At 38.9% G+C, this 27,570-nt stretch overlaps 1 protein-coding gene across 1 annotated transcript in view; it reads right to left on the bottom strand.

Moving 5' to 3' along the window:
* The window catches only part of DPP10 (dipeptidyl-peptidase 10 (non-functional)), a gene marked incomplete at its 5' end in the record, with an annotated part of 149,016 nt that overhangs the window by 1,808 nt on the left and 119,638 nt on the right, over window positions 1-27,570 (bottom strand). The window contains 12 exon segments of the mRNA XM_010075299.1: window positions 828-901; window positions 2,516-2,588; window positions 2,675-2,733; window positions 3,084-3,183; window positions 7,218-7,272; window positions 8,751-8,945; window positions 18,078-18,147; window positions 18,256-18,354; window positions 20,439-20,486; window positions 24,308-24,429; window positions 25,133-25,180; window positions 26,713-26,804. Coding sequence (XP_010073601.1) covers window positions 828-901; window positions 2,516-2,588; window positions 2,675-2,733; window positions 3,084-3,183; window positions 7,218-7,272; window positions 8,751-8,945; window positions 18,078-18,147; window positions 18,256-18,354; window positions 20,439-20,486; window positions 24,308-24,429; window positions 25,133-25,180; window positions 26,713-26,804 — 1,035 coding nt within the window.

Genomic DNA, 27,570 nt, shown 5'->3' on the forward strand with positions numbered 1-27,570 from the left:
ATAGGCCTTTACACCACCTCATCTGAAATCACAGGGAGAGCAGGAACAGATCCTACCCCACTCAGATTTCATGCATAAAGTCCTTTTGCACTGATAAGTGAAGCTAACGTCCCTGGTACCACCTCCTCCCTGACGTGAGCTCACATGCTGCAGTGGAAACTACAGGTTTACCTCTGGTTCAGTAAAGTCGAGGTTTGCAATGTGTAACATCAGACATATTTGGCCGAGTGACCCCAAACCACATCTTCTAAGATACTGAAGAAGGCTTAATGCAACTAGAACCCTTGGCCAGCAACATTCATGTGGTCCACGGTGGGTCACGGGCAAGTTGGTACGTTCAGCAGCGTGCCCTGTCCCGCTCTCCCCAGCCTGTCCCTTGCAGCACCCTCCCCTCCGTATGGCTATGGAGAGAGGGAACGATGCCATCACCTCTTAGCTGCCTTTTAATCAAATCAAACATTGAAAATAAGGGGAAAATAGTTTAATGTGACCCAGTACTGTTTTAAGTAAAAAGGGACTAAAGTAGTGATATCTCCATATTATAAAGAGTGCCTCTGGACTCCAAAGCACTTTGAATAGCGTTGTAGGATAAACAGGTGGAAAAAAAGACAGATGAGAGCGAGGAGAAAGAGCCCAGAAGAATGAAAAGACAATATGGTTCTTGATGTCCATACTAACAGTAAGGAAAATGGGATTGAACAGAGTCTGACTGGAAATTCAGGGAACATCAGGGTGTTGTGCTAGGGAGGGTCCTTCTCAGGGAAGAAATAGCAATATGAGGTTAAAAGTTGAACTGTCTTTATAGGAAATGTCACAGCTGCACATACCTGCATAGTGTAATTAACTCCAGCTTTTATTAGATGTTTAATTAGTTCTGCTGAATGTTGGAAGTGAACTTTAGCTGCAAGACAACAACATTTGGTATTATTAGAAATAGCAACACTAATATGAAATACTTCTCTGTTAAAGAGCTTTGACTGAAAGTATTTCCAGCCTCTGTAATCACTGGATCTGAGGCTGTCTGTCTGGTCAGAAGTGCACAGCCCCACCAGTAACAGCCATGCAGGTTTTGCTGAAGGAGCTGGAAGCCCCAAGGGAAGCCAGGCACTCCATGAAGACTTCTCTCTCTACCCTTGATTTATACACACTGTGATAGTTTAGAGGTGTGTAAAACCATTCTGTTGGATCATCATGACAGCTTGTAATTGCGTTAAAGGAAAGCACATTGAATTTTCTACTGCTTCCACAGGGTTATTACAGCCCACCCTTCTTTAGGTAATGGACTTTCTGCAACACATCAGTATCTTGATCCTTGTGTTGTAGAAACAGGCCACTTTATTACCATGTCCTAACCCCGCAGAGCTTAGGCTGCAAGTGGGCTGGGTGGTGTCACTGGATGTGACATCAGGCAAGGGCAATCAGAGTCCTAGTCTTGAACACCCTGTATTGCTCAGACATCTATCAGAGCCCCAATTCCCTCTAGCTCTGAGTTCAGAGGGGTGGAATTGCTGCTGCCTTTTACAATCAGCAAAGCCTGAGACCCTTGTGCCTGCCCAGTCACCCAGTTCATCTCCTCTGTCGCTCTCCTCCCTGCTCTGGGAAGAAACATGGGATGATGTTTGCACCCCTCTGACTGCGCTTGGGATCCATAGCACAGGTTTGACAAGTCACACCAGAGTGACAGACTGGCGGGTCCCATCTTCACTGTGCAAACTGTGCATGTGGGCACTCTCACCTCAGCCCTCGTCAGGCGAGGTACTTATGCCTGCAGTCTGAGGAGTAAGAAACCTTGTAGTATCCTACATTCACTGGGAAAATGCCAGGGAAAGAAGTACATGTGAGTCTGTACAGAGGAGCTTGTTGCAGTGGTGTAATTTGTGCCTGCATCAAAGCTCATTCTTTAGACCTACATCAGTTAAGAAAGTTCAGGAAAATATACTGCAGTTAAACTGAAATCTGTAACTACAAATTACCTCTTGATTGACACATCTTATGATTCCATTTAAAGTGCTAGAACTTACTCTGTTTTACTCATTCACTGCCTTAAGCTACTGCTCAAAGTATTAGTGCTATTAAAAGCTTCCCTACAGGTGCAGGTTCACATGCTTTGGCACAACCTTGTAACTAATTAGCTGGAAAGTTTAACTTCCTGTTTGGTGATGTACTTCACCAACTGGACTAATAATTCCTTCTTCAATTGCAGAATCTCTGTGAATTTAAAATACCATTAAAAATGTATGTTGTTCTATTAATAATTCATATAATACCTTTCACTATCAAGACAGTGGTCCACAAGGTTTAAACAAATTAGAACATACAGCACCTAAAAGGTACAGATATTCAGCAAAGAAAAGCAGCATCAGTTTAGAGTTGGAAGTGACAATTGAAATAAAATAAAAAATCTTATTAGAGAGACAATGAAACTAAAAATGCACTTGCTAGATGTGTGCCTAATCTCTCTTTGAATGCCTGCCTATTAAGGACTCCAAATGTAATTGCATCTATAAATACTTACTATCAGCTGTCCCATGAACTATTAGCAAATTCGCTTCTTTTAAACCATGAAGATTGTGTAATACGCTGGATGCCTAGCAAACAAACACACAAAGTGTAACTGAATTGCGTTTTTAAGAGTAAAACTGTCATATTAAGTTACTTGTTTATGGTAACTTACCTGATAGGTGTTTTCGTCTTTTGAGGGAGTACCAAGGTATCTTTCTGAAAAAGCTGATGCTGGGAAAGTAAAAACAAAAACTTGTGAATTCATCAAAATTGCTTCTATTTTAAAACTCATCAGCTCTGATCTAGAGGCAGGAAAAGCTATTTAAGCCATTAAGTCAACACAGAGATGTTCATTTGAAACCAGAACATACCATTTAAAATAACTTTTAAAATGTTTGCATGTTTTGGTAAACTGTCCCAGTGGTAGCTGCCCTTTCATTTAAAGGGGAGAATGAGACAGTGAGAGGAAACCTAGTTGATATTGGTACATCATCTGCCCTTAGTTAAAATGAACCGTAGCTCCATGAATAAAAGACATTTTGAATAGACTATCACAGAGGTGAAGGGCAGGGAATACTCACCATACAACTTCATATCTGTAATTGGTGCCACCACAGCTCCACATTTGAAGAGCCGTTCACTGGATTTCAGGATCATTGATGTAATGTAGCCACCGTATCCCTAACAACAGAAATTATATTGACATTTTTGTTGGTTCATTTCTTTTTAGCAACAACAAAATTAAAGGCCATTGTGCTAATCCAATGCTATTATTTTATAGTATGCATTTATATCTGCAAGAATTGCTTCTAAAGGAAATGTAAACCCACAGTTAAGAGTCAATAAGAACTCGTTTGACCTGGTCATGATCTTTAAACTATGCAATTACTAGTAACGAGTATATTTTGGTTTAAGCTCCATAATGCCATCATGGCAGAGTAGCCTACAGTAAGTAAAAGATTTAAACATTACAGAAAAAAACAAAAAAACAAAAAACAAACCAAAACCCAAACAATAAACGTAAGGCTTTTGGGAACACAGCCTAGACAGAAAGATTTGTACTCAGTTTTTAATATATTTAATGTTGATATTTGCTCACTACCAGGATACACTGAGCATTCTGGTAACAGGACAGAGAGAAGAAGAGTGGGGGAAGCCTGTGAACTGCTTGCAGTGTGTCCTCCTCCTGATGCCTGAACCTTCCCAGGTTGAATCCTATTGCTACTAAAGAGGTTTCTGCTACAGCATTGTCAAACACCCCACAGAGAGGTACAGAGCCTGCAGTGTTCTGCAGAAATAAAAGTGTTCACAGACACGTTGCTCAATATTATACCAATCTCTGGATGCACATTCTGGCCACGAGAGCACCCACAAGGCTGCTTTCTTACAGAGCAGGGAGCACAGAGGGCATGAAGAAGCTGGGAGAGATGGGGCAGAAGGAGGGGAGCTCTCTCCTTGCCTCACCACGTCGTCTATCTGTCCTTACAGCACATCTCTTCATCACCTTCTCTGTAAAATCTATAATACACCTCCCCAGGAAGGGTTATGACATGAAAGAGAGTTATGAAAGCTTGGCTTTGCATGAAAACATAAAAGCTTTAACTTCAGACCACAGATTTTTTTGCTACAACGCTGGCAATCCGTATCTGTACACCTACAATCATTCTAGACCCACAAAAAATGGAATTCTGAATTGTGGAGTCTGGGATTAATGATCTTCTCATATATTATGGGCTCTTCAAATTTCTCTATTTGCCATCTCTGCTTTCCCGTCATCAGTGCTGGAAAATTGATTTTTGCAGGTATTTTTGTTGTTGTTGTTGTTTTGTGTTTGGCACAACACAATTCAGGAAGGAGAAACTATCCCATGACAGGGAAAAGAAAAATATAAAACACCAGCCAACCCAGAAAAGGAATACTGTGCATCAAATGCTCACAGAGTTTTCTCATGGACTTCTTAGAATTTCCCATAGAAATTCCAGCCCAGGAGGCCCAGAGCTGCCCAGAATTATCCATGTGCAGGAGTAGATTTCACCTAAGACAGAATTTCTGAGTGGGCACCGGTAACTTGTATGAAAGAGTTTGAGAGAAGAGCAACTTTCCTCTGCCTCTGGGTTCTCTACTTTTGCTTTTGTTTAATATTCTGTTTGTGTCCTTCCCAGTAGCTCCACAGCACAGTTTTACACCTAGGATAGCTATTGCCAGGTTATTTATTATTTATGCCATGTATTCATTAAGAGGTTGGTTTAGTTCTCCTGGGAATTTCTTTCCTTCGTGCTTGTGCCCTTGCTTCCAGCCAGGCTTTCCAGGACAAAAACATTACACAGTGAGGTCACATTTTTAGAAGAACTTCACAATGATAAAGCAGAAAATAGTTCATATGTCCTGATGCAAGGATATATGGTGCCTCCTGCATAGTTGGATTTCTGTGGTTACAACCTAATTGCTGTGTTTTCAAGAAGTTGGTTGGCTGTGAAGCCGCAACTTGTTTTCAATCTCTCTTTCTACTTCCATGAAAAAAAAAGAAAACTACATGGAAACAGGATTTGCTGTCTAACAGTTCAGAAAGGCCCTTGGATCATGCGTCACTTGGGCTCGCACCCCTCACAGAGACAAGCAGGATGGCACTGGCAGATTGCCTGGCAGTCAGAAGTAGGGGTGTTCCACACTGTACCCTTCTGGACAGTCTTCTTACTCTTGTGCCTAGTTTACATTACCGATTGAGATATTAATTTTATTTCTGTGTAGTTCTAAAACCTGTTAAAGAGCTCCTAAGAGTGTGCATGAGTCCAGCTTTACGAGGTTGGCATTAAGCAATTCCAAAGTCATCTTATTTTCAAGCAAAGTGCATATTCTATTTCCATTAGTAAGCCCAATTTAATTTATAGAAAGAAAAAAATATATTTTCCCCATCACACTGTTGTACGTAGTAAAAAGGAAATGAGTTTTAAAGAAGATTTTTAATAGACTCTAAAATAAGTAGAGTGGAGGAAAATGCAATTAACCCTAGGAAGCTGTTAAATAGATTTTTATTTCATAATTGTAAACCTAACTTTTAAATTTTATGGATTTTTGTTTGACAGTAGAAAACAACCCTGAGAGGTTAAATTGGAAAGGGTAAATTTCTCTGAATTCAAAGCAGCATTGAAGCTTATAAAATTTCTCAGTTTTTGCTCTTTGCTTTCTCACATTTTCATTCCTCAATCTTTCTTTCAGAAACTAAATGCAGGAATCAATAATATTTTGTGAAAGAAAAAAATTTAGGGGGGTTGCCTTTGGCAGATATACAGAACCATGTTCACATAATATGCTCTACAGTAACTGTCTCATCACGTCACTGATAGGAAACAAGATACTGCTGGATCTCCCTACAGAAGTGGAAATTTTCAAGTAGGAATGAAGAGAATTTCTGAAGTCAGAAACCAGTGAGCAATTTGGGGTGCTTAGTGATTTCATTTCAGAAATAACATCTTTCATCATTTGTGGGAAGACTAGAGAAGTATACGGAGGAGTATAGATGGTTATGTGCATGTGTACTTTCATATACACTGGTAACAGGCACTAAAACCTAAACAGAAATGTGTGCCATGGTCATCTGATGGATGGAATCAGCCTTACTTATACATCCTTGGCTGAAAAATCTCTGGGTGCTACCATGTGAAACAAATACAGCTTTTCATGTTACCGATATTCTTGTAATTATAGTTTCTTTAGCTGAAGGAGCGTGGCATGAGCTCAAATCTTGGAGGAAAGCCACTTTCATGTGGAATGCTAATAACAGTACTTGATTTTCACTACACTTCACAAACTACTCCTCCAAATGCTATCATACAGTAAATATCAATATTCTCATCTTGCATTCAGAGAGAGACACGCAGGTTAAATGCTTTGCCCGAGGCTGCGCAGCAAGTCAGTAGCAGAGTGGGGATGGCAACCAAGGGGTTTCATAGTTGAACGCACGCTGCTCTTGTAACTCATGACTGGGGGGTTTGCCTGGGTACACAGTTTTTGTTGTGCTTTGAGATCAAAGGCACAAAACATCTTCATTTTTTAGAAAACACTTTTAACAACAAAAAAAAAAGGTTGCACATGCTAGTTCACAGAAGCAGCAATTATGTGGTGTTTCTAATTGCTGTTTTTCAATAGACTTCAGTAAAATGCTATTGAGTTTGTTACCAAAGGTTAAGCCTTTACCTTGTTCTCTCACGCTAGAGGCAACAACACGCCACACAGTGAAGCCAGATGATAAAATAGCAAAGGCAAGATTACTAGATGGTGCAGAAAGGAAGCTGTTGACAGCACCATAGGGTTGTTACCCAGCTAACTGCAAGGGTCAGTAAGACATTCAGATAGAAAAGTTCTATTAGGACAACGTCAGTTTAACTGCAGGCCAAATGTACAACTGTAAGAAATAAGCTTCCACAAAACCTAAGACCATATTAACAATTTCTAAAAAAATGCATATGTTTTTTAACAAATACTTTGTCCTGCAAATTCTGAAATGCAAATACTGCAGTACCATAAAACTGATCCGACTGACCCCAAAAACACATTCTGAAAAAAAAATAATATACAGAACACAGAGTAAATTATGGGAGGTTTTTTCCCCTCTTTTAATATCCTAAATTGTCTTAGGAAAATATATATTTGTTTATGAACTGATAATAGTTTCTTAAAGAATCATGATGATACATCCTGCTATTTTTACACATTACCTTGCCAAATATACTCAGTCTCTTAGGATCAATGAAGGGCTGCTTCAATAGGGATCTGAAAGGAAAAAAAAAAGGTGTTTTTTTACTTTGGTAAAGTAAAATGGTGAAATTTGTTGAACCTTGTCAAATCTAGTATGTAAAGAAAATTATTTGTACAGTAAAGAACTGTCATACATGCAGATCAGGTATAAGGACAAATTACGCCAATAAAAGTATTATTGCACTGGGAAATGTGATTTGCTTTCTAATTCCTTCACTGTATGGCAAACAGTTGGTGTTGGACTCATCGCACCTAACTTTAGATAGCTGAATTTGAGCATCTTGTCTAAATTGACGATTTACATCTGCTCTTCATTTAGAGAAGAGAGACACCATCAAACAGCCATTCTTCCCACCAATGTTAGAAACCTCTCTCCGTCTGGGGAGAATCACCCTCCAGAAACTTCAGGACTTCCCACAGACCAGAGCTTCAATGACTAGCTCTGACCATGTGCCTAGTTTTTTGACAGCTAAAGGAAGGTAAGATGAATGCAACTTCTTTTGTCAAGATAACTATCCAAATAATTAAGGCCATTAATCAGCAATGGTGAATTTTATACAGAAAAGACAGAATAACTTCAGGGCACAATCCATCTGCTTTTGAGGAGACAAAACCAGTTGCTGCACCTTCTCCCAACCAAGGGCACACTCCCTTTTTCCCATGCAGAGAGCTCATATCTCACAGCACAGCGTATGGCCTGCTTCTGATGGCCCTTGTGCAAGGGTCACCTGGATGCATGTAAGATGAATTGTTCTGCTCAATGCAGCCCATTCCTGACTAACATGAACACCAGGAGCCCTATGGCCCAGGTATGGCATGTCAGAGACAGTCGCCTACTCATGCAATAGTTGAAACATCAACCCCTTTTAAAAGAAGAAAACAAAATCTGACTTAAAATCTGTTTTTCCTTGAGAATTCCTAGAAAAAGTCCATCCAGACCTTGATATTAGCCATTTTGACATGCACCCTTAGTAGAGTGTTGTCAAAGCCATGTGTGATTACTCCACAGAGGGACATTACTCTTTCTGCAGCTGGTGGTTTTCTATCAGGCTAAGAATGACGATGCAAATGAGAAATAACAGGCATTTGCCCAAATTTTGCTCTCATTTACATCATTATAACTCCATTTGCTTTGTCCAATTACTCCAGAACTCTGTGGTAGAAATGGGAGCAGCATCCTACCGCATTGGCCTAAAATATTGTAACAGAAATGCATTAACATACGCGCTTCAAGAAATTTTCCTAAGGAGTATAGACAAATACAAATTAGCTCAGATGGCATATTTAGATTGCACACGGAAGGACAGCTTTATCAAAGAGAAGCACCAGCACAAAAAGCAAACACCTCTTTGACCTTTAATTTGCTGTTTGTAGTTAAAAATTATTGTTTCAAAATCTGCAACTGCAATAAAAACAAACATTAGTGATATTCACTATGCAAAGAAAACATTCTGGGCAGGGTAAAAGAGAAAAAAAAAATTGCACATACGTACTCTACGGCTGCTATTTGGTCCTTCACTTCCACTGATCCTAAGCTTCGGTGGATCTCCTGGAGAATCTTAAGGCCTTGAAATCCACTCCCTCTGCCATCAAACCGAGCTATGATGACATTATCAGAGTTGAGAAGCACTGAGTCCCAGTCAATGTGAAACTTATCTGTAACCAACTGGCTGCCTGGAGCTTCATCACTGCAAATACCAACACACCAGACACAAACGAAGACTATTGACAATGTGATGCACGTTGCCGTTCTCTGGTATTTTATTTAACCTAAATGGCAGAGTTCAGTCGGTTTTCCGATCTTGTTGCATTATTGTCACTTCCATCGATACCGTCACATTCGCTAGCGCTGGTATTCCCACAGCAGTAGTAAGCAAAATAATTTCTTTAACTTTATAACCACTACGTTGCAGTGTTGCCAATACTTGAATATACTTTACAGAAAGAAACAGAAAACTAAAGCACGTAGCACTGCTTATAGGTTAATAAAGTGAAAAAAAAGTAACATAATCACTAATGGCTGGTTCAGTTCTGTGAAGAATTTATTAAGTCACACTAAACAGACAAAAAGGAAAATTCATTCAGTACTCTGATTATGATTTTGTGGGATATATAACACTATTAAGAATGATGTCATCTTAGAAAACAAAAATAATTGCATTATTGCATCCTTGAGTGGATTTGAAATAGGGTACAAAGAAAACTAAAGTATACATTGGAGAAAATTATATTTTCTACATCCAAATTCATAGCAAGAAATGGATGCAGGCAGGAGTAATAAGTTTATTTTATGACTAAAAAAGAGCTGGTTTAGAGCAGAAAAGGTGGAACAGAATGGGAGAACGCAGTTTCTAGAGGAACAATAAGCATTTTACATTGAAGTCAAATATACTATTTTCCTTCCAAAGAAAATAAAATGTCAGGTTTTAGAAGGGAAGCTTGTCATTATTTTTCCCCCAAGATAAACACAGAGTAAGAGGGCAGGCTACCATGAAGTTGCACAAAATGCAAAATACTTCTGTGCAGGCTGCGTCTGCCAGTTGAATGCAAATTACCGTGTAAAAGTGTCTGTGCTGGCTGTAGGGAAATTTGACTAAAAAATGTGGGAAAATCCTGTCTAAGGTGAAAGAGAGATGAAGATAGAAACTATCATCTTGCCAAAGAGACATATAAGCCTAGGGGGGAGGAAAGAGAGATAAAAATCTCCTACAATAACTACTGTCTTATATGTACAATAACGTGTCGATTCTCTATCTGGTTCTGTCTATGGATAACATAGACCATCTTCAAGGATCTATTAATTAGCAAGCATATGATGAATACATGTGTTCTCAAGTTCAGTAAGACCTCCCTACATAGTCACTATATCATGCACTGAAATCAGCATTACTTGGTTATAGACTCAGTCACAATGTTTTGCTCGATTCACAATTATCTTGTGCATGAAGTTTATACTTGGCATTATAAAAGCAAGGAGGGGCATTTTTTTTGTTTGCTTAACCAATTCAGTTGTGATTACGCTAACTGCTAACAATGCACAGCAATGAATTTGGAAATACTGATTGTTAAGTGAGCTTTGCAGAACACCCACCTTTCAGAAGTATATTATCATTATTATTTACAGTAAGAGCAGGAGCAAAACAATTCTTTCAATTTAGTATTGTACAGAGCAAGGTTTTCAGAAGCACTCTACATTGACATAGACATTTTTATAGAGCTTTTACCACTAATTCCAATAGTAGCAGCCTCAGACCAGCTATAATTTTTAAGTTCTTCCAACTTTCCACAATAAGATGTCAGAAACATCCTTGTATGGCTATGTACCTTTACAAGTTTAATGCACCCCACACAAGTGAAAACATCATGAGTCAGGCTGCTTCTCTCCCACCTATTGTAAGAACAAAACAAATACAGTGTTCGCATTTGGTTTATACACGTTATATATCTAGGATATATATGTATATGTGTGTATGTGTATATATATATATACACATATATGTTATATACCTAGACACTTGAGAACAGGGGAAGAACCATTACATTCATAAGTCTTTCTCTATATCAGAAAGTGCTTAAAACTAAAAAGGGTTTTAAACAAAATGTGACACCCTCAGATAAGTTATTCTATTAAGAAAGGAACAACAGAAAGAACCTCAGCAAGATTCTCAATGGGTGAGAACTGACTGGTGTTTTTCCAAGCTCCTTCTCTGGAGGGCATAGCTGGGCTACTTTTAGGCTCAGGCTTTAAACACTATACATCTTCTACTCCTGCATGATAGGCTGTCTGACGTATTGCTTTTGGAAGCAATTTTCCAGTGGCTAATTTATTTCAAGAATGTCCATATAAGTAGTCTGTGACAGCCATTTAAAGCCATTTCCATTGAGGTACATGTCAAAACTCCCATTAACATCAAAAGGTCTCTCTACTCTTCACCTGCTACTATAAAATGATCCTGATTATCTGAGGTGTGCTTCTGTCCTCCACAGAGAGACAGCATTTATTCTGTCCACCATTTAGACCCCACTTATAACCTTTTTAATGGGGTTTCTGCAAGGTATTAATCCTTTATGCAAGTTTGCACATCACCCTGAGGGCTCTGTAACAAAGCAAGTTTGTTACTACAGTGCAATAATAGAGGCACAGCCTGATTTGGGAACTTTGTCCTTGGATTACAGCTATCTCAAAGGTTAGTTTTTGTTTTATGCTCATCACTGCTTACAGCCTAATTATAATTAACTCCTCTTCAGTGATACCCTCTTCACAGAATTATTTCTTGACCGCACTCGTAAGCCTGGAAGAAAGTCCATGCCATTTATGCTTGGGTGTAATGCAAATGCAGAAGTCTTCTTCCCACCTGACTATGGATGGCATAAGGGAACCATGGACCAGCCAAAACACTACAGCAAAACCAAAGCCAGCACCAACAGAGCTATGCGAGGGTACAGGCTCCTCAACATCCCTCAAGGGTTCCTTAAGGAGCATCATCTCCAGAGACAAACAACAGGAGCAGAATCATTCAAATGAAGAATATGCCTAATTCTTCCTGATTCATTTTTTTCTCCTGCTAGCGACAGCACTTGCACTTCAACTTTTTTATTTTTGCTCCTGACTTTCAAGGTTCAGAGCTGCCTAGTGTGTGTCTTCGACAGCAACTAAACCCAGATTATGAGTCCATTGTGGCAGCGCAACTGCTGACGACTCAGGCACACTGCCGAAGCTCACCACTGAGGTACCATTTAAATAGACAGAAGCCATCAATAATGTACCAGTATCATTGACCTTAGTGGGTAATTTGTATGCTTCTTGCACGGCAGTCACATATATCTGAGACTGTCTGGGAAAAGGGGCAGCTCATCGTAAGTTCATATAATGCTGAAAAGAGAAGAATCTGTTCTTTCAGATTCTATAATCAAAAGCTTAAACTAAAGTCTCTGTTCATGACTTGAGTCACAGCCTACAGGGAATAATACGGTGTTACCAGAGAGGCTGCTGCTGCTGTACTCTGAGCAATACGCCTCTGCTGCTATGCTATCATGACTGCAGAAACATTTATTCCAGGTTTTGCACCATTTGAAAACTAAGTGGCCAGATTTTAAATAGGAATTTCAGAAGTTATAGGGCTGACCAAGCAGGGGGGGGAAACAATTTTTAAAAAATACATGGCAAATAAGTGCTATAATCGCTGCTTAATTGCCAGTACATCTCCTTCTATTTCTGCAAAACAGTGGATTTGAAGCAGCATATGAAAAAGGTATCTTGATAGCAAATATGTGAGAAAGATTACAATTCCGAGGACAAAATACATGCAAAGAAATATCACAGATAAAAGTCATATTTTGCTTAGGGTGAAACTGAGTGGGGAAAGAAGACCATTTTGCAAAACTGGTGCAATACAAAAAAATCCACTTCATTTTCAGGTTTCATGAGCATCTCTTTCACAAGCATCAGCTTTCAAGCACACTCATCATTACTGGTCAAAAATCAAGGAACCCGAATAGACTCAAACATTGAGGACAGAAAATCCCCAGTGCGGATTGCAACTAAGAACTGACAGTGTGTTTACAAGTCCTCCCTGCGGATATGGCCTAACAAATCAAACCACATCACCAGAAGTGGTTCCATTACTAGGGCAGAATCATCTGACAGACAGAAGTGAAGTAGACAGCACAGTACAAAACACAAAGTTGCTATTCTTAAAATATCTTTCTGAAACCCTTGAGGCTGAAGACTTTGAAAATACAATTTTGAGAACAAGAGATGCGACATTGTCCTGTGTCATCAGAAAAGGAGATGAAGTTTTGAATCTCCTTTTGTCTTTTTCTAAGGAAAATTAAACGAGCGCTTTATTCACACAGCAAGATGTATACTGCTGTGGGGGAAGTGCGGGTAGGTGAGGCTGAAAGAGGACAGATTTTAGCCCAACTATTTCCCAAGCCCTTTTCGGGGACAAGACTGAAGAGCAAAGGAGTGAGTAGGTCCATCACTGCCCATAGCATCAGGACTGCTACTGCAAATGAAATAGCTGGAGTAACCCTCCAGTCTGTCCCTCTTTTAGCCTAAGCTAAATGAATTTTCCCTCTGGGCCTTGAAAAATATTACAAACTTCAAAGAATGGGGAATAAAATCTACAAGAGTGAAAAAGACTCCCCATCAAATACTCTGATGTAACAGAGACACAACAGAGCAGTGAAATGCCGCCATGCTCAGCAGAGGCAGGATGAACACAGGCATTGGACAGAAGGCTTGCAAAACAATTACCGAATCATTCGTGTGACTTAGGGAGCTCCAAAAATTTAAACTTTGTGGCTATTTTACAGAAGAAGAACTGGCCAAACCAAAAGGCCTTCAGGGATGCAAGCACACTGCAAAGGACCACTCCTTTGTGGCCATGTAGCCAAGCATTGTTCCTTCACTGGTAACAGCTGCCAGTTAACACAAGTAATATCCTTTACACCAGATGAAAAGCACACAAGACAGCTATTAATACGCAAAGCATTACTGTACCTCAGATCTTTAGTATTTCCCAATACTTGCTTCATGCCTCTCTAGATTTCTGCTAGACTTTTAATGAGTTATTCCTGAAGCTGTAAAAAATCTTCACTTCCAACTCTACTGTCTTATCGTGCTATCAGTCCTGAGAGTGCATTAACTGGAGGCATAAACAAGTTTGATTGCCTGTGCAAGGCCTAAATCTTTCATCATTTCAATAACAGGTGAAGTGATTCCAGTTTATTACCAAAATATAAGAAAGCAAGTAAATAAACAAACAGAAACCTCTTGGAGACAATTCACTGTTACTTTGGAGAATGCCTGTTGAGGTTTTTTTCTCCTCAAAGATCAGAACAATCTTTCCACTGATTCAGTTTTACAATCTCCACTTACATACTGGACAATTCTAAATGGTGTTAAATAATAAATGCTGACATTTAAGATACATTATCTACAGATTTTGAAGGAATGAGGTTAATTATGTTCAAGAAAAAATAAAGAATGATTATCACCTCTCATTTTATTACCCAGATTAAATGCCAGAGTCTTTATTTAATCATTTCCTGTGTGTTACCTAGGAGTGTATCTTCCAACTTTTTTAATGAGTGAGGTGAACCATAATGAGAAAATCAAGGATCTGAAATTTAAACTTTGATCTTAATTATATAGAAAAGAGATGATAATCACTCTTTCAGGCAATTACTGTACACCTCTCTAATCTATAGCTGCACTCTATGTATTATATCAGAAAGAAACTGAGTGTGAAATGTATTAGTGGTTTAGGAGAGCAAATGGAAGAAAGGAGAGTGTTATAATCTATTTAGCATTTTATGGCCTATGCATCACAACTCTGGAAAAAAAAAATTGTGCTAGCCGACACACCTGGTTTCTACATGAGACCTATCTGTTAGACCATGCAGACATACAGATGGACATAAAATTACAGGATATTCAGGGCCTGGTCCTCAAGTTGAGATTGTGTGTAGATGGAGCTGTACTGAGTTCACACCCAGGTTTCACATCAGGACCAGAATTCACTGGTCCAAGCTATCTTCCAGCATTCAGCCTTAACACTCAGACACCCAGCTGCTGTGTGTTCATCTGCAGCCATCTTTGCATGAATACAGGAACCTTACTACAGTCATGCACCTTTGAAATGGTTACTAGCTTTCAGTGATTTGAAAAAAAAACCCAAACAAATCATTCCAAGCTGTCTCCTCTCTTTCTATTTCCAAATTCTGTTACGGTAATTGTAACCCTATTGATCTCTCGATCTCTCTGGAGCACATTAACACCACACAGAAGCAGTCACTGCTGATGAAGATTTACAGTAAAATTATGAACCTCAGCCATCAAAAAACCACTTTTGTCTGAGCTAGTGAAACCAGCCACCAGCACAAAAATTCTGCAGGCGGAGAGGAGACCCCAGAAGCAAACCAGATTCTGGCAAAATGTAAGACACAGGGCAGACCAATCTTCACCAGGGGCTTGGGGTGACAATGAAGCAACCACTGAAGCCAAACAGCCAGTCAGAGCCTGTTAGATCTTTTATGCCATATTTACCCTCCAGCTTAGAGGACAAAGCCTATATGCACTTAGAAGCTTATATGTGCTTAAACAGACATTTAATTTGCACTGCAGAGACAAATTAGGTGAATTTCAGGTATAAACTCTCATTCACTTTTCCTCCCTCCCTTCTCTTAAGTCCTCAAATTGCAGCACTACTGAGATGGAAAGCAAAAGCCACTCCATATCTGCTAATATGCCACTTTCCCAGACATATATCTTCTCTTTATAGCCATCTAAGTGTACGATGCCTGGATCAAGACAGTATACAGAATCTCCTTTCCAAAAAATGAATATACAATTAAAACAACATTCTTACCAAGGACACTGGTAAGCATTCTTCTTCGAAATTTCAATAGCTGGAATATAATGACGATGGTAGAATGGCTGAGAATGCAAGCAAGAAAGTAGGTGCAGCTGAACAATATGAGAGACAGTGCTTGTTATCAGCCCCTAATACAACTCCTGTAACACTTCCAGCTGTAGGAACAGGGTGTTTCTCAATCAGTCCCAAAAGTACCACTCTGGGACTCTGGCAAGGCAATATCTGGGAAATGATACCATATATACAACTAATCCGTGTTTCCTGTAAAAGCTACATGTTCTTCTTGGACCTGAACACTTTTTTTAAAATTTTTTTTTTAAAGTAGTACTTCTGTTAATGAACTAAACCTTAAGATGTAAATTTAGAGTTGTGTGGGTCAACAAATTACCCTCCACACGCACACAGATTTCCAGTCGCTCTTTCTCAAGAGCGAGACAGAATTTATTAGGCTCAAATAATCATCCCACAAGGGAACTTCCCATAACTTCAGTGACAATTTTCAGTTTTATATCTCATTTGGGGACATCTTTAACTCAAAAATGGATTGTTGGCAAACTTAAAGTCTGTAACAAGCTACTGAAGAAATATAACTTCCTTCTCTTCCAGGGAAGAAGGGGACACAGCACATGCAATGTTACATGAGCCAGGATATATTTAAAATTTTTAGTGTCGTACTTTCATTAATGTATAGGATTTTCTACAAATAACTCCTGTTAAAGCTAACATTGAGAATTCAATATCGCAAAGGTAAGGATCTGACTAAAAATAAACAAAATCTCCATATTATAAATGTAGGTACCACATTCTGTATTCATAGGTGGATGAACTTCCTTTTTATCCCACGTTCACACAATAAAAAAATAAAGCAAGTATAAAACATATCCATACATTATGACCTGGCCACATTATTTGCTCGCTGGGTACTGACAACTTTGGGAAGTTAAATTTTGACCTTGCCTCAATACTGTTCACAGTTATTTCAACTCTTGATATCTAAAAACATTTCATAATAGTATTTCCTCATCTTATTTATTTTCTTTTCCTGTCATTTCTGGCCTTGGCCTTCTCCAGGTTTCTGATCCTTCCTTCCTTTTTTTCTCTAGGTTCTACATGAGTATATAACCTCATACTCTACCATAACTGTACATAGCAGATTATGTATTTACTAGGATACTTCAGACAAAAGCGTTACACTGCTAACACCTTAGTGTTTCCTTACTCTCAAAAAAAACCCCAAGTAAAAACGTTTGCAACTGCCTGTAATGCTGCTGGTGTCCATTCACAGTTGGTTTTCCTTTGGCACACTTAAAATGCTTAAAATATAATCATGCTAGCAAATATTGCAGAAATAAAATAATCCACGTGTCCTATTTCTCCAGAAGAAAAGAAAAAGATGTTCATGAGCCACTTAAGGCAAAGAGCCTCCACAACTGCAGGTCAATGCAACTGAAAAACCTGAGTTTTAATCACAAACTGGACTTAGAAATGAGCAGCTTTATGCCTCCCTGTCCTATTATCTAAGATCTGATCAGAGTAGAGGAATTTGGGATCATTAAGGAGCTCAAGCTTGTAAATTTTACCTCACATACAACAATAAGGATCACCTGTGATAGTGAAATTCACATCAGTTCCTTCCAAATGGGACTGGAAGAAGATCTGCAAGTACAGGAAAACCCTCTACGCCCCTGGCAGCCCCATGCTGAGCTCAGGTGGAGAGCAATGAATGATGCCCTGAGCTGGCTTGTCACCAGTTTTTCTAGGCAGGCTGCAGGTATGCTCATGACCGCTCTCTTCCTCTGCTATACATTCTGTAGATATGCAACTTAAAGGCTGACTGTCTCTGAAAGAAATACGTACGCTGTTTCTTTTTAAAAGACCAGTATAAATTGCCAGGGAATACCTCCTACTTCCCATAGGGGTTTTCTACAAACAACAACAGACTTTGGATCATGCCTAAGCCTTCAGCCATTGATGCTCAAAAATAATTTTTCCTTCTTTACAGTGTTCCTAAAAGAAGTTTTGCTTTATGCATCTTAACTGAGCCCCTCTTAGAAGCTCTACCCATTTCTATCAGGGATAAAAAGAGAAAAAAAGGGAGCACATGCTCTGAATGAGATTCTCTGGGGGTAGGGATCAGTACGGGTCCACGAACGACTGCAAACTACTCACAGCTACACCATCAGAGGGCCACTGCCTCACATACATGAAAGTACAACGAAGCAGAACTAGGTTTGACAAGCTCAAAAAACCCCAGGCATCTCTAACAGACAGCACCTATAAAAAAATCTTTCCAAGAACAAGCCTTTTGATTTACCAACTCAAATCCAGGAGGTAATTTTCCTACACCAGGTACAAAAGCATTTTCCTGTTATTATGGAGTTAAATGTTTTTTGTGAAGTACTTTTTTATTATTTTGAGTAATTCTACACAGGTACTTACATTATTAATAGAAGGGCATACTGGTTTCGATCCGTGAAATCTTTTGGCAGTGACAACTGTAAAGGGAGTTCTTTTAAGAAAAGAGCAATACATTAAAGGCTGGTAGTTACACAGATGAAAAACAGTAACATTGTAAGAAAGCTTTTGGTTTGTTAAAATAACATTTTGCCAAATTTACCGTAATCCTCAACATGAAGCATTTTAATTTCAGTCCTGGATTTCTTTTTCTTAAAAACAGCTTCTTTCAACACAGCGTTATTTTCCAAAATATAAAAATCTGTGGAAAACAGGAAGAAAAAGCAAGTCGAAAGGTACGGAAAATCATCACATCACAGATGAAGCAAGATTCAAAAAAATTAAAGAAGACAAACGTGCAATGATAAATTGTGTAAATGAATTCCTTCTGTCAAAACTTTTTTTGTAAAGCAACTGCTTTGCAATTCAGGAACTGAGCAATCAGCTTAATTCAAAACAGATACATCTATTCCATTTCCTGGCTTCAGTAGGCTTTGCTTTCGTTAAGCACTAACAATGAAACTGCTGACGAACAACATGAATACTAGTATCCCTGACAAATACTAACGGCAGCTGTTACAAGGAAAGGCTAGTCTGCTGGGCAATATCCTAAGCCTCAAGCAGGCATCCTTTTCAAACTATGTATTCCACATCAATATTTAGCCAGCACAGCTCTACTGAATCACTGCATGTCCTTGTCTGTCTTCTGCACTTCAACCAAGAGCAAGACTTCAGTTTGGTTTAAAGCTGCAGATTCAAAGTAATCCTTTTGCATATGAAAGAATGATTAATTAGGGGTTTTTTATTCTTTTTTTACTCAAATTAACAACCTTGCTTTCCAAATTTAGATTTTTTTAATTAAACAATAAACCCACCACTTAGGGCCAAAACAGATAATCTAAGGAGAATGTTTGTTCTGGGCAGTCAACCAAAATGGTGTAATCATAGTCTGAGGATGGAATAATTGAAGTAATCCTTAATTATTCTTTTATGAATTGAAGAGGATAATCTAATCTTTCACTGAAACATTAATGGTAAATTATCTCTCTTATTATTTGTCTTCTTGTTTTTACAACAAACAACGTCCCTCTATCCTGACTTCCTTTGTTTTACTCTAAGATGCTGTACGTAAATCTCTTTTACAATAATTCTGTATCAACAGTACTTTAGATATAAGTAATAAAGAGCAAAAGTCTACCTTCACAGAACTGAGTAGCTCTATCAATGCCAATGATTTTACTTTGAGCAGTAGCAACCCTTACTGAGTTGGGTAAAACTCCCTCCCCTTGGTGTGCTACGGCACTGAGCTTTGCAAATACTAACAGTGATTAAAAAAAAAAATAATCCAAAGTGCAGACATAAATTAACACTTGATAGTATGATACCATGGATCAGTGTGCTACTTCAACATGCAAGGCTAGGTCCCCTGTTATGGCTCAAGAGTGGCTGACCCATGACAAAAGGGATGCAGGCAAGTACAGTTCAGGACTTTTGGATTCTGGGAAAAATTCTGGTGATAATCTATTGAATTAAATTAGGAAATGTAAGGATTGGTTTAGTGTTTTTGAATGGAAACATGTCCCCTTTCCTCTAATCCACACCTTCATGCTATGTGGAGCCACAGTGAAATTGGAAGTAGCAGAGTTGCACCACAGAAATACCCAAGTGAGGAAAATTCTGCTGCTGAAGGACAGTATTCCATTACAAAGTACCTCAAGCAGCCAGGAAACAGCAACAGATTTGGTGTCAATATACAGAAAGCAATGAGTAAAACTTGAAAATTAGAGGTATTGAATACCCTCCTAAAAAAGGCTTTATTCTTGGATTTGCCATCATTGAAAACATCAGCAGAGTTGCTCTAATCTGAGAAATGTAAGAGCAGGACTAAGTTCATCGTATGTAGGTCAGATTTTATGATCAGTCGTCCAAGGACTGTACCTTACTTCAAGATAATTGGATTGTGACTTGAAAACCATCTCATAAATCATCTCATCTCACTTGAAAACCATACAGAAGGTGTATCGTAATGGCAGCATAATTTACATAGAAAGTGAAATGGATGAAGAGCAACTTGCTATCTCATTAACTCAAGTGTAAATAGAGGATGAATGATATGCACTTAGCATAAACATATCTGAAAAGCCTAGGAAAGTTTTAGTCATTTGATTAACTTCTTTCCTTGTCATTTGCAGATGTGGATGGTACTAAAAGGAAATTAATAGAACTTTATATGAATGACCCATCTATTAGTTCTCATTTACTTGTAACTGCCTTCCCCCGCCCCCAGGCTCCCCAAAACAATCAAGGACAATAATAAAATATATCTATTCCATAGGGAGTACTCACTTGCAGGATTACTTGTACTGTGCACACTAACAACTGGAACGCCTGGCCCTGTTTTGAACACAGAAAACAGAAGAAGTGAAGGGTAGTTAGCATTTCAGTCGGTAATGAGAACACCAGTGACCACATAAGGGCAGATCCTGGAAGCCCCATACACATGCTTCCGTTCAACCACAGCAATAACTGCACTGGTGTCTCTAGGGAAGGACACAGGTTAGACTACCGTACCAACAAAGTATGAAACAGAGACGGCCTTCTGCCTGTTCAGCAACCAGTCTAGACCCCTGTACCTAGAAGAAGCTTTTTTTTTTTTTTTAATCTCTATGTTTTAGCTAGAAGTGAACAGAAAAATTACAGAGGCACTTAACGGCACTGTCTAAAATATAGCAGTTTGACGGTCAGAAACAGAAGCTTTAGGTTGGCTGGGAAGTGAATTAATGATAATATTCACTTATGTTTTCCACGGAAAAGCTACAGAAGTGTTGAAAAATTATCACATATTTACTTAATTATCTGTTTAAGAAGCTCCTTTGGTACCTCAGCTCTGGAAGACCAAGAGCATCACAGTTAAATCTAGGTGTAACATAATCTAATCTTATTTCATGGTAATGTCAAATACTATATTTTTACTGTATCACTGAGAAACTAAAAGCACCATTCTCCAGATCAGTAGGTACTGTGCAAGTGCACAAGATGGCATGTGAAACTGGGGTGACCAAACAGTCAGCTTACTCAGAAGCAGAGCTGTAATTGCTGTCCCTTCTCTGAGGACTCCCACTAGTGTAAACTTGCAGAAGAAAATGCGTCCTCGCTCCCAACATGGAATTTGTACATGAAAAACTTGGATTTATCTTGATGAGGCAAGAGTTTGAATTACATGCAGGCAGTCACTATCGCGCTAGGAAGGATGATGCAGAAAAGCTGAAGTCCCCGAGGAGCCCATGGCAGATGAAGGCATGGACCTTCTAAAATTAGGAGTTCAGACTCCTCTTTTTTTGCAGAAAAAAAGATTCCCTTTGAGAGCAGCTCAGAGACAGAGTTTAATTTATGTGTTTGGAGTCATCCTGAGTAGGCTGTCTCTCTCAATTAATTATGGCACGAGCCTAGGGAAACTTAAATACCCAAAATAAATAGCATGATGCCATTCACAGCCTCTGACAGCCTCCACTGAAGATTTTCATCAATTTCATTCTCTGCCTCAAGGGAGACTATTGACAAAAAATCTTACAGGTAGATTGCTGACAAATCAAGGCTTTCTGCCTTAGCTCTTCAAAAGATAATTTCTTCAGCTGTCTCTTTGTTTTGTTTTAGTTATTTTTCCAGCTCTTTTTACTTCTGAATGTGTCATTTTGCTTTGAATTCCAACTTAAGAAAGGCAGTTTTTTGAGGTGGAAGCACTGGTGTTCTCCATGACAGCTCTAATTTGTCATACCAAAAGATGGAAGGATGACAATAGATTTTTGATAGGGAGATTACAGTAGATTAAGAAGCTGATCAGAAGAGAGAAAGACAGATGTTGTGTTACAGGCATTGTCTTACAGCTCCTCAGAACTAAGCACAGTCCTTGGATCTCCCATTGACCTCCTACAACTAACATTAAATCCACAAGGTATGTCCTGCTGTATAAAATGGGAAAAACAGCACTCCCTTTGTGAAGTATCTTATTTGAGTGGAGAGATTAACATCTTCTAGTGTTTATGAAGTGCTAGAGGAAAAATCCACAAGCAGTGTGGAGAATAAGTGTAAAGGACGCACTGGCCGAAACTGAGAGGCTGTAGAGCCGGTCCTCCATCTACCGGGCCAGAAATCACTCCTCAGTCAGGAGAGCCTCTGGAGATGGATTTTGCTGGCATACTGAGACAGATCTCCTGGCTGAGGGTAACTAAGGAGGAAAAACTATCCTAACAAAGGTCCTCATGGGTAAATAGGAGATGGAAGAATTGAAACTTACATAGATCAAAGCAGCCCAGAGTCCTCCAAGGATTTTTCTGGGTAAATTGCTTTTGTTAACAATTCAGTCAGGCTTTTTGTTGTTGGAAAACAAGTGTGTATACATGGAGGTGTGGTGTCATCTGTCTCCTTGAAGCAGTTTACCTCTTACTCTTACAAGCAACTCCCCGCAGAAGAGTTTTAATGCCTGCTCTATGGTTGCCATCAACTTTGATACTGTCGAATATCCCCCCCACCACAGGCATTTTGCAGAGCTGTGGCAGTACACGGGGGCCACACCGCTGCCATAATTGTCAAGCTCTGACGAAACACAAGAGAAGACCTCTAAATAACCCCAGGCTGACAACTATACATTAATGTTAGAGGTAGGAAAACTTAATGACGGTTTTTTATCATCCCTGCCCAACACCTGCATCTTAGGGCAGTCTACTGGTTGCAACTCAGCCGAGTGTAGGTTTAATCCTGGGAGGATGATCTACAGTCTTACCAGCTCAGACAGAGAACGGCCATCTCCAAAGTCAGTGAAAGTCATGAGCTTGTGAGCAATTTCTTGTGGAATCTGCTACTGGGATCCACATTTTTATATCAGAGGAACACATTAAAATTACAGGCTGAATATACTTTGCTAAAATAACAACAAGAAGCAATGTTTTGGGGCCCTAGCTCATTGCTGACTCAGGGCAAAATACTCTTCCTAATTTACCAACCCTCCCTCTTGCAGGAATCTGAGACTTTCTCCAGAGGGACTATACCAAGCCCAAGGGAAAACTCTGCTTAAACCATGAGGAGCTCATTACTGGTGCAGTCTTTACTCAGATAAGAGCTTCAGGATTAACTCCATAGCTTCTGCCATAGCTTTAACCATGCACAAACCATGCAGTTGGTATATTTTTTTTCCCTAATCTGCTACGTATTATAAGTGCACTTCCACAAAAAACCCCACAACCTTATTTTAGCCAATATATATTCATAGTTTGTTTGTTTGAATAGATTCAGTTCTCAAGAGGGCATATATTTTATTTTTGTGCAAAAAAAAAAGTACAGTTGCAAAAAAAAAAAATAGAAAAAGTGCATGCAAATAGGATGGGCTATTCAGATGTATTTCAGATGAATTGTGTTCTGCTCTTTTCAATCTGATGCTAGTTAACCAAAAGTACTGGGAAAACATTGTTTGTAAAATACTGCAAGTTTCAAGGTCAACAGGTCTAGCTATACACTTCATTATTGATTGTCTCGTGCTTTTCTGAACCTGCTTTTATAATCTTATTTATCAGTGTTTATTTCCTGGGTGTAGGTTATAAATTTCTCGGTCTGGGATGGTTCTAGTTTTCTGTTTATACATACCAACTCTGAACCTAATTGGTGCCTTTTAACGCTACTGGAAGGCAGCTAACAACAAAAAGCTACACGTTATTCATTGCAATTGTATTGATAAAGAGGATCTCTCTATGTGGATTAAACCATACCTGTTTTTTTGGTATAAACACACATACACATATGTAAGTTGGTGAGTGTGTATAGATATACTGTATGCATACGTGTATACACACATAAAGACACAACGTCACAGAAAGCAGATCCTCATTTTTTTAACTAGGTGTAGTTGCACAAGATCAATCCCAACACATCATATAATTAAGCTGTTACAAACCACAGTACTGACACCATAAATTCCACAATTTAAAAGTCAGTGTCCTTTACTAGGACTGAAGGGATAGGATTGGAGCAGCTTTCTGATACCACTTGTTATTTAGCTTTTACACAGAACATCTTTACTTACAGACTTGCAATAAGCTCTGTAGAGAACTTTGAGTAATCCACTACTGAGCTGAATGTTAGACTCCAGCCTAATGCACTTCTCAAGGGAACACATTAATTCAGAAGCAAACACAATACATTTACATGCTGTGTATTTGACTTACCTTTACAGTGCAGTAAAAAATGCCTATTCGTGGGGCTAAACTTTGCACTGAAGTATGTGCACTGGTCTTTCAAGAAGTTACACGAGAGACACTGACGATTCAATGATCCCACTGTTGACACACTGGGGAAAAATTGATCAGAAACATTTTCCATTGGAATAAAATACTCTAAACCAAGAATTAGCCCATCAGAGTGATAAAACTTGTTTCAGTCCCTAAACTTGCCAACATATCACTGTCTTATCTTGTGCCTAATGCAAACTGTTTTCAGGTGACTACTGTTCTGTAAACTGAGCAACATGGACGGGATTCAAAACCTGTCCAGAGCAGGACTGGGGTTCCAATAACTAGCAGTGCTGTGGGGTAACAATGTTAGTAGGGTATCAGAAAAAGCCTCATTAACTTCAGATTTAAGCATCAAGGCTAGTGTAAGGTGAAGGTGCTTTGCCTACACACTTTAAACTGCATGATTAGACACCATAAATATTATTTTTATTTAGAAGATTTTCACTACTTTAAAAAACACAGCCATATTACATGCTTGCATTTAGGTTTAGCTTTTTACATGATTATAAAGGACTAGTGAAGAAAAAAGTGGTAAAAAATTGTGTGCTAAAATATTTTTTTTTTTTTAAAAAAGTAAAATATTATCTTTAGTTTTGAAAAACTGTCATTCTTTCCTTGTTACAGCTCAAGTGTACTAATTTTCACACAATATAAATTATTACCCAACCCCCAAAGCAGCAATTAAGATCACAGAATGTAATTATAGCACTTATGGTTTGGGATGAAGGAGTTGTTAACACAGCCCCATGTGCTTCTTACCTATGTAGCTGTCTTCCTCTTGGAGATTCTTCAGTGCTTAAGAAATAACTGTGCCCAAAAGACGAACAAAGTTAAACTCAGTTTGGTAAACTGATTTGGGTGGTGCTTAAAGAAGTGAGAGACATCATAAATAACATTTTTAAAAATTAAAAATCCCCAAATATACATGAAGATCAAATACTTATATATAAAGCTAAGCTCCAAGATTAAATTTAGACCCAGTATACAGAGTAGTTCTTTCAGATAATAAGTGATTTCATATTAAAACAGTGATGAACACAGTATTTCATGGTTTGTCTTTAATTCCTGTAATGCCCAGGAGCTCCAGTAGCAGCCAGGACCCCTTTCTGCATATTACAAATACAGAAGAGAAACTTTCTCCTTCGCTCCAGGAGTTTGCAATATAAATCCAAGGAGTAGAAAAAGGTCACAGTGAAATTATATCATAAACTACAATAGGCCTTATGATACCCAAAAGCCTTTTTGAGCTGTAGAACAATTTTTCTTCTATCTAGAGACAGAAGCTAGCACTCTAGGCAATCGATTACTGGTTGTGTAGGTGGAAACAGGTTTAGCAGAGCTGCTGCAAGAATATGAAGGCAAGTCCTTGGTACGTCCCAGACGAGATCCCCATAAAGTTTTGGCTTGAGAGGCAGAAGGAGGGTAAGGAAGTCCTCTAAGGTGGCTGAGACAACCTATATGCAGTCTGCCACATCTGCAGGCTGAGGGTATCCATACAACATTTTTTCATCTGAACCTTGGAGAAGTATCAAGAAATTCTCTACAGACATATTTTCAAAACCCATGGAAGGACTGGCCAGAAAGGGTGTTTCTCCAGAAACAGCGGAGATGACAGCATTGTTGCAGCCGTAAAAAGGTCCTTGCTGAAACAGAGTATCAGAACCAGACACTGATAATTTTTTGCTGTGTGCAGATGAACATGAAGACTAACCAAGACTCACTAAAGGTATCTGGAGCCTTCAGATGTGTTGTGTCAGTTCTTCACTGCTCCCATAAATCACCAAGTATGTGCTGCATTTCCTTCCCACTATAGTGCTAAGATGGGCTTTGGAAAGCTTTCTCTCTGGGTGATGTGGGTGAAAATCAGGGGTTTGGATGATTGCTCTATATAATTTGAATTTATGAGGTTGAATCAGATCCCCAAACAAAGCTCAGAGATCTCATGCAGTAACCAATAGCATGATAACTGAAGATTTTGGGACTTTATCGATAAAGTACTAAATATTTGCTATGATTATTTTCTGCAATACAGGAAGGGGCCACCCAAATGTTATTACTTCTGTATTGTATTTTTTTTCTTTTATTTAAAAAATACAGTGAGTTAACTGATGTCATGCTATACTCCTTTTACCTCTGTATAAAAATGCACGCAGTAATACACTGGCAGATAAATTGTGTTACAACCTCATTTTATGTACTCAGGAGTGTGAAATGTATGGTAATGCTCAAAAATGAAAGAAAAATTGTGACTTAATTTTAGATACACTATTTCCTGTTAAATAGATTCTGTTTTAATAACTCATATATTTTCATAAACAGACAAACAGAATAGCGCTTACATCTTTTGAGTACTTTCATCATATGCCAGGATTTTGATAACTTCCCAGTTTCCCGATGTCAGGTGTCTCACACCGATCTGTTCATTTTTAGCCTGGAGAGAGATGGAAAATATTAACTTTCACCTTACTTGTTACATTTTTCTTTGCCTGGCAGGATTGTCCGCACATCTGTCCTGGGTTAAGCAGGGTCTATAAGGAGAGTCTAAGAGGAGCTCCAAATCTTGGCAACTGAACCAAATGCTTAGAAGTCAGGGAGCACCCCTTGCTCTTTCTCAGAAATTGTTTCTATCCCAGCATGAGCCTAGGAAAATAAACTGCTACAAAGGGAAATTCAAAACCAGTTTTCTCAGCCAATGCACCAGGAACTGAATTAGAAAACAGGATGCAATACATATCTACCTTCAGGTAAAACCAAACTCTTTGGCTGGAAGCTGCAGCAGGCTCTTCATCAGACACAGGTTAAAAACAATGAAACCTGAAGAGTGAGTAGTTCACTTGAGAGTGCTTCCTAGTGCAAAAGGTAAAATTGTGGCTTAGGCTACTGAAGATTAAAACTTCAACTCTCACTGTAGTACAGTACGAACACACGTGAAGTGTTTTTTCTGCACGATAGGGTTATGATGCTTGGCCTGGATATAAACATTCTTAGTTTTCAAATTCAAGACAAACTGTAAAGAAAAGAGGTGATAATTCAGCTTTTGGGTGTGAAACTGAGAAGCAGGAGTTACAAAAGAGGTCAGACGAAGGACCTAACAGTGCTCTCTGGCCTGATGCTCTGTGAATCCAGGGCACTGGTCCATAACTGATCCCAGAGGCCTCCGTGGTTATGTGGCCTATAAAAAGTCATAAAGGCAAAAA

This window comes from Pterocles gutturalis, unplaced genomic scaffold (assembly GCF_000699245.1).
Source record: "Pterocles gutturalis isolate BGI_N339 unplaced genomic scaffold, ASM69924v1 scaffold14127, whole genome shotgun sequence".
In the NCBI taxonomy this organism is placed as follows: Eukaryota; Metazoa; Chordata; class Aves; order Pterocliformes; family Pteroclidae; genus Pterocles; species Pterocles gutturalis.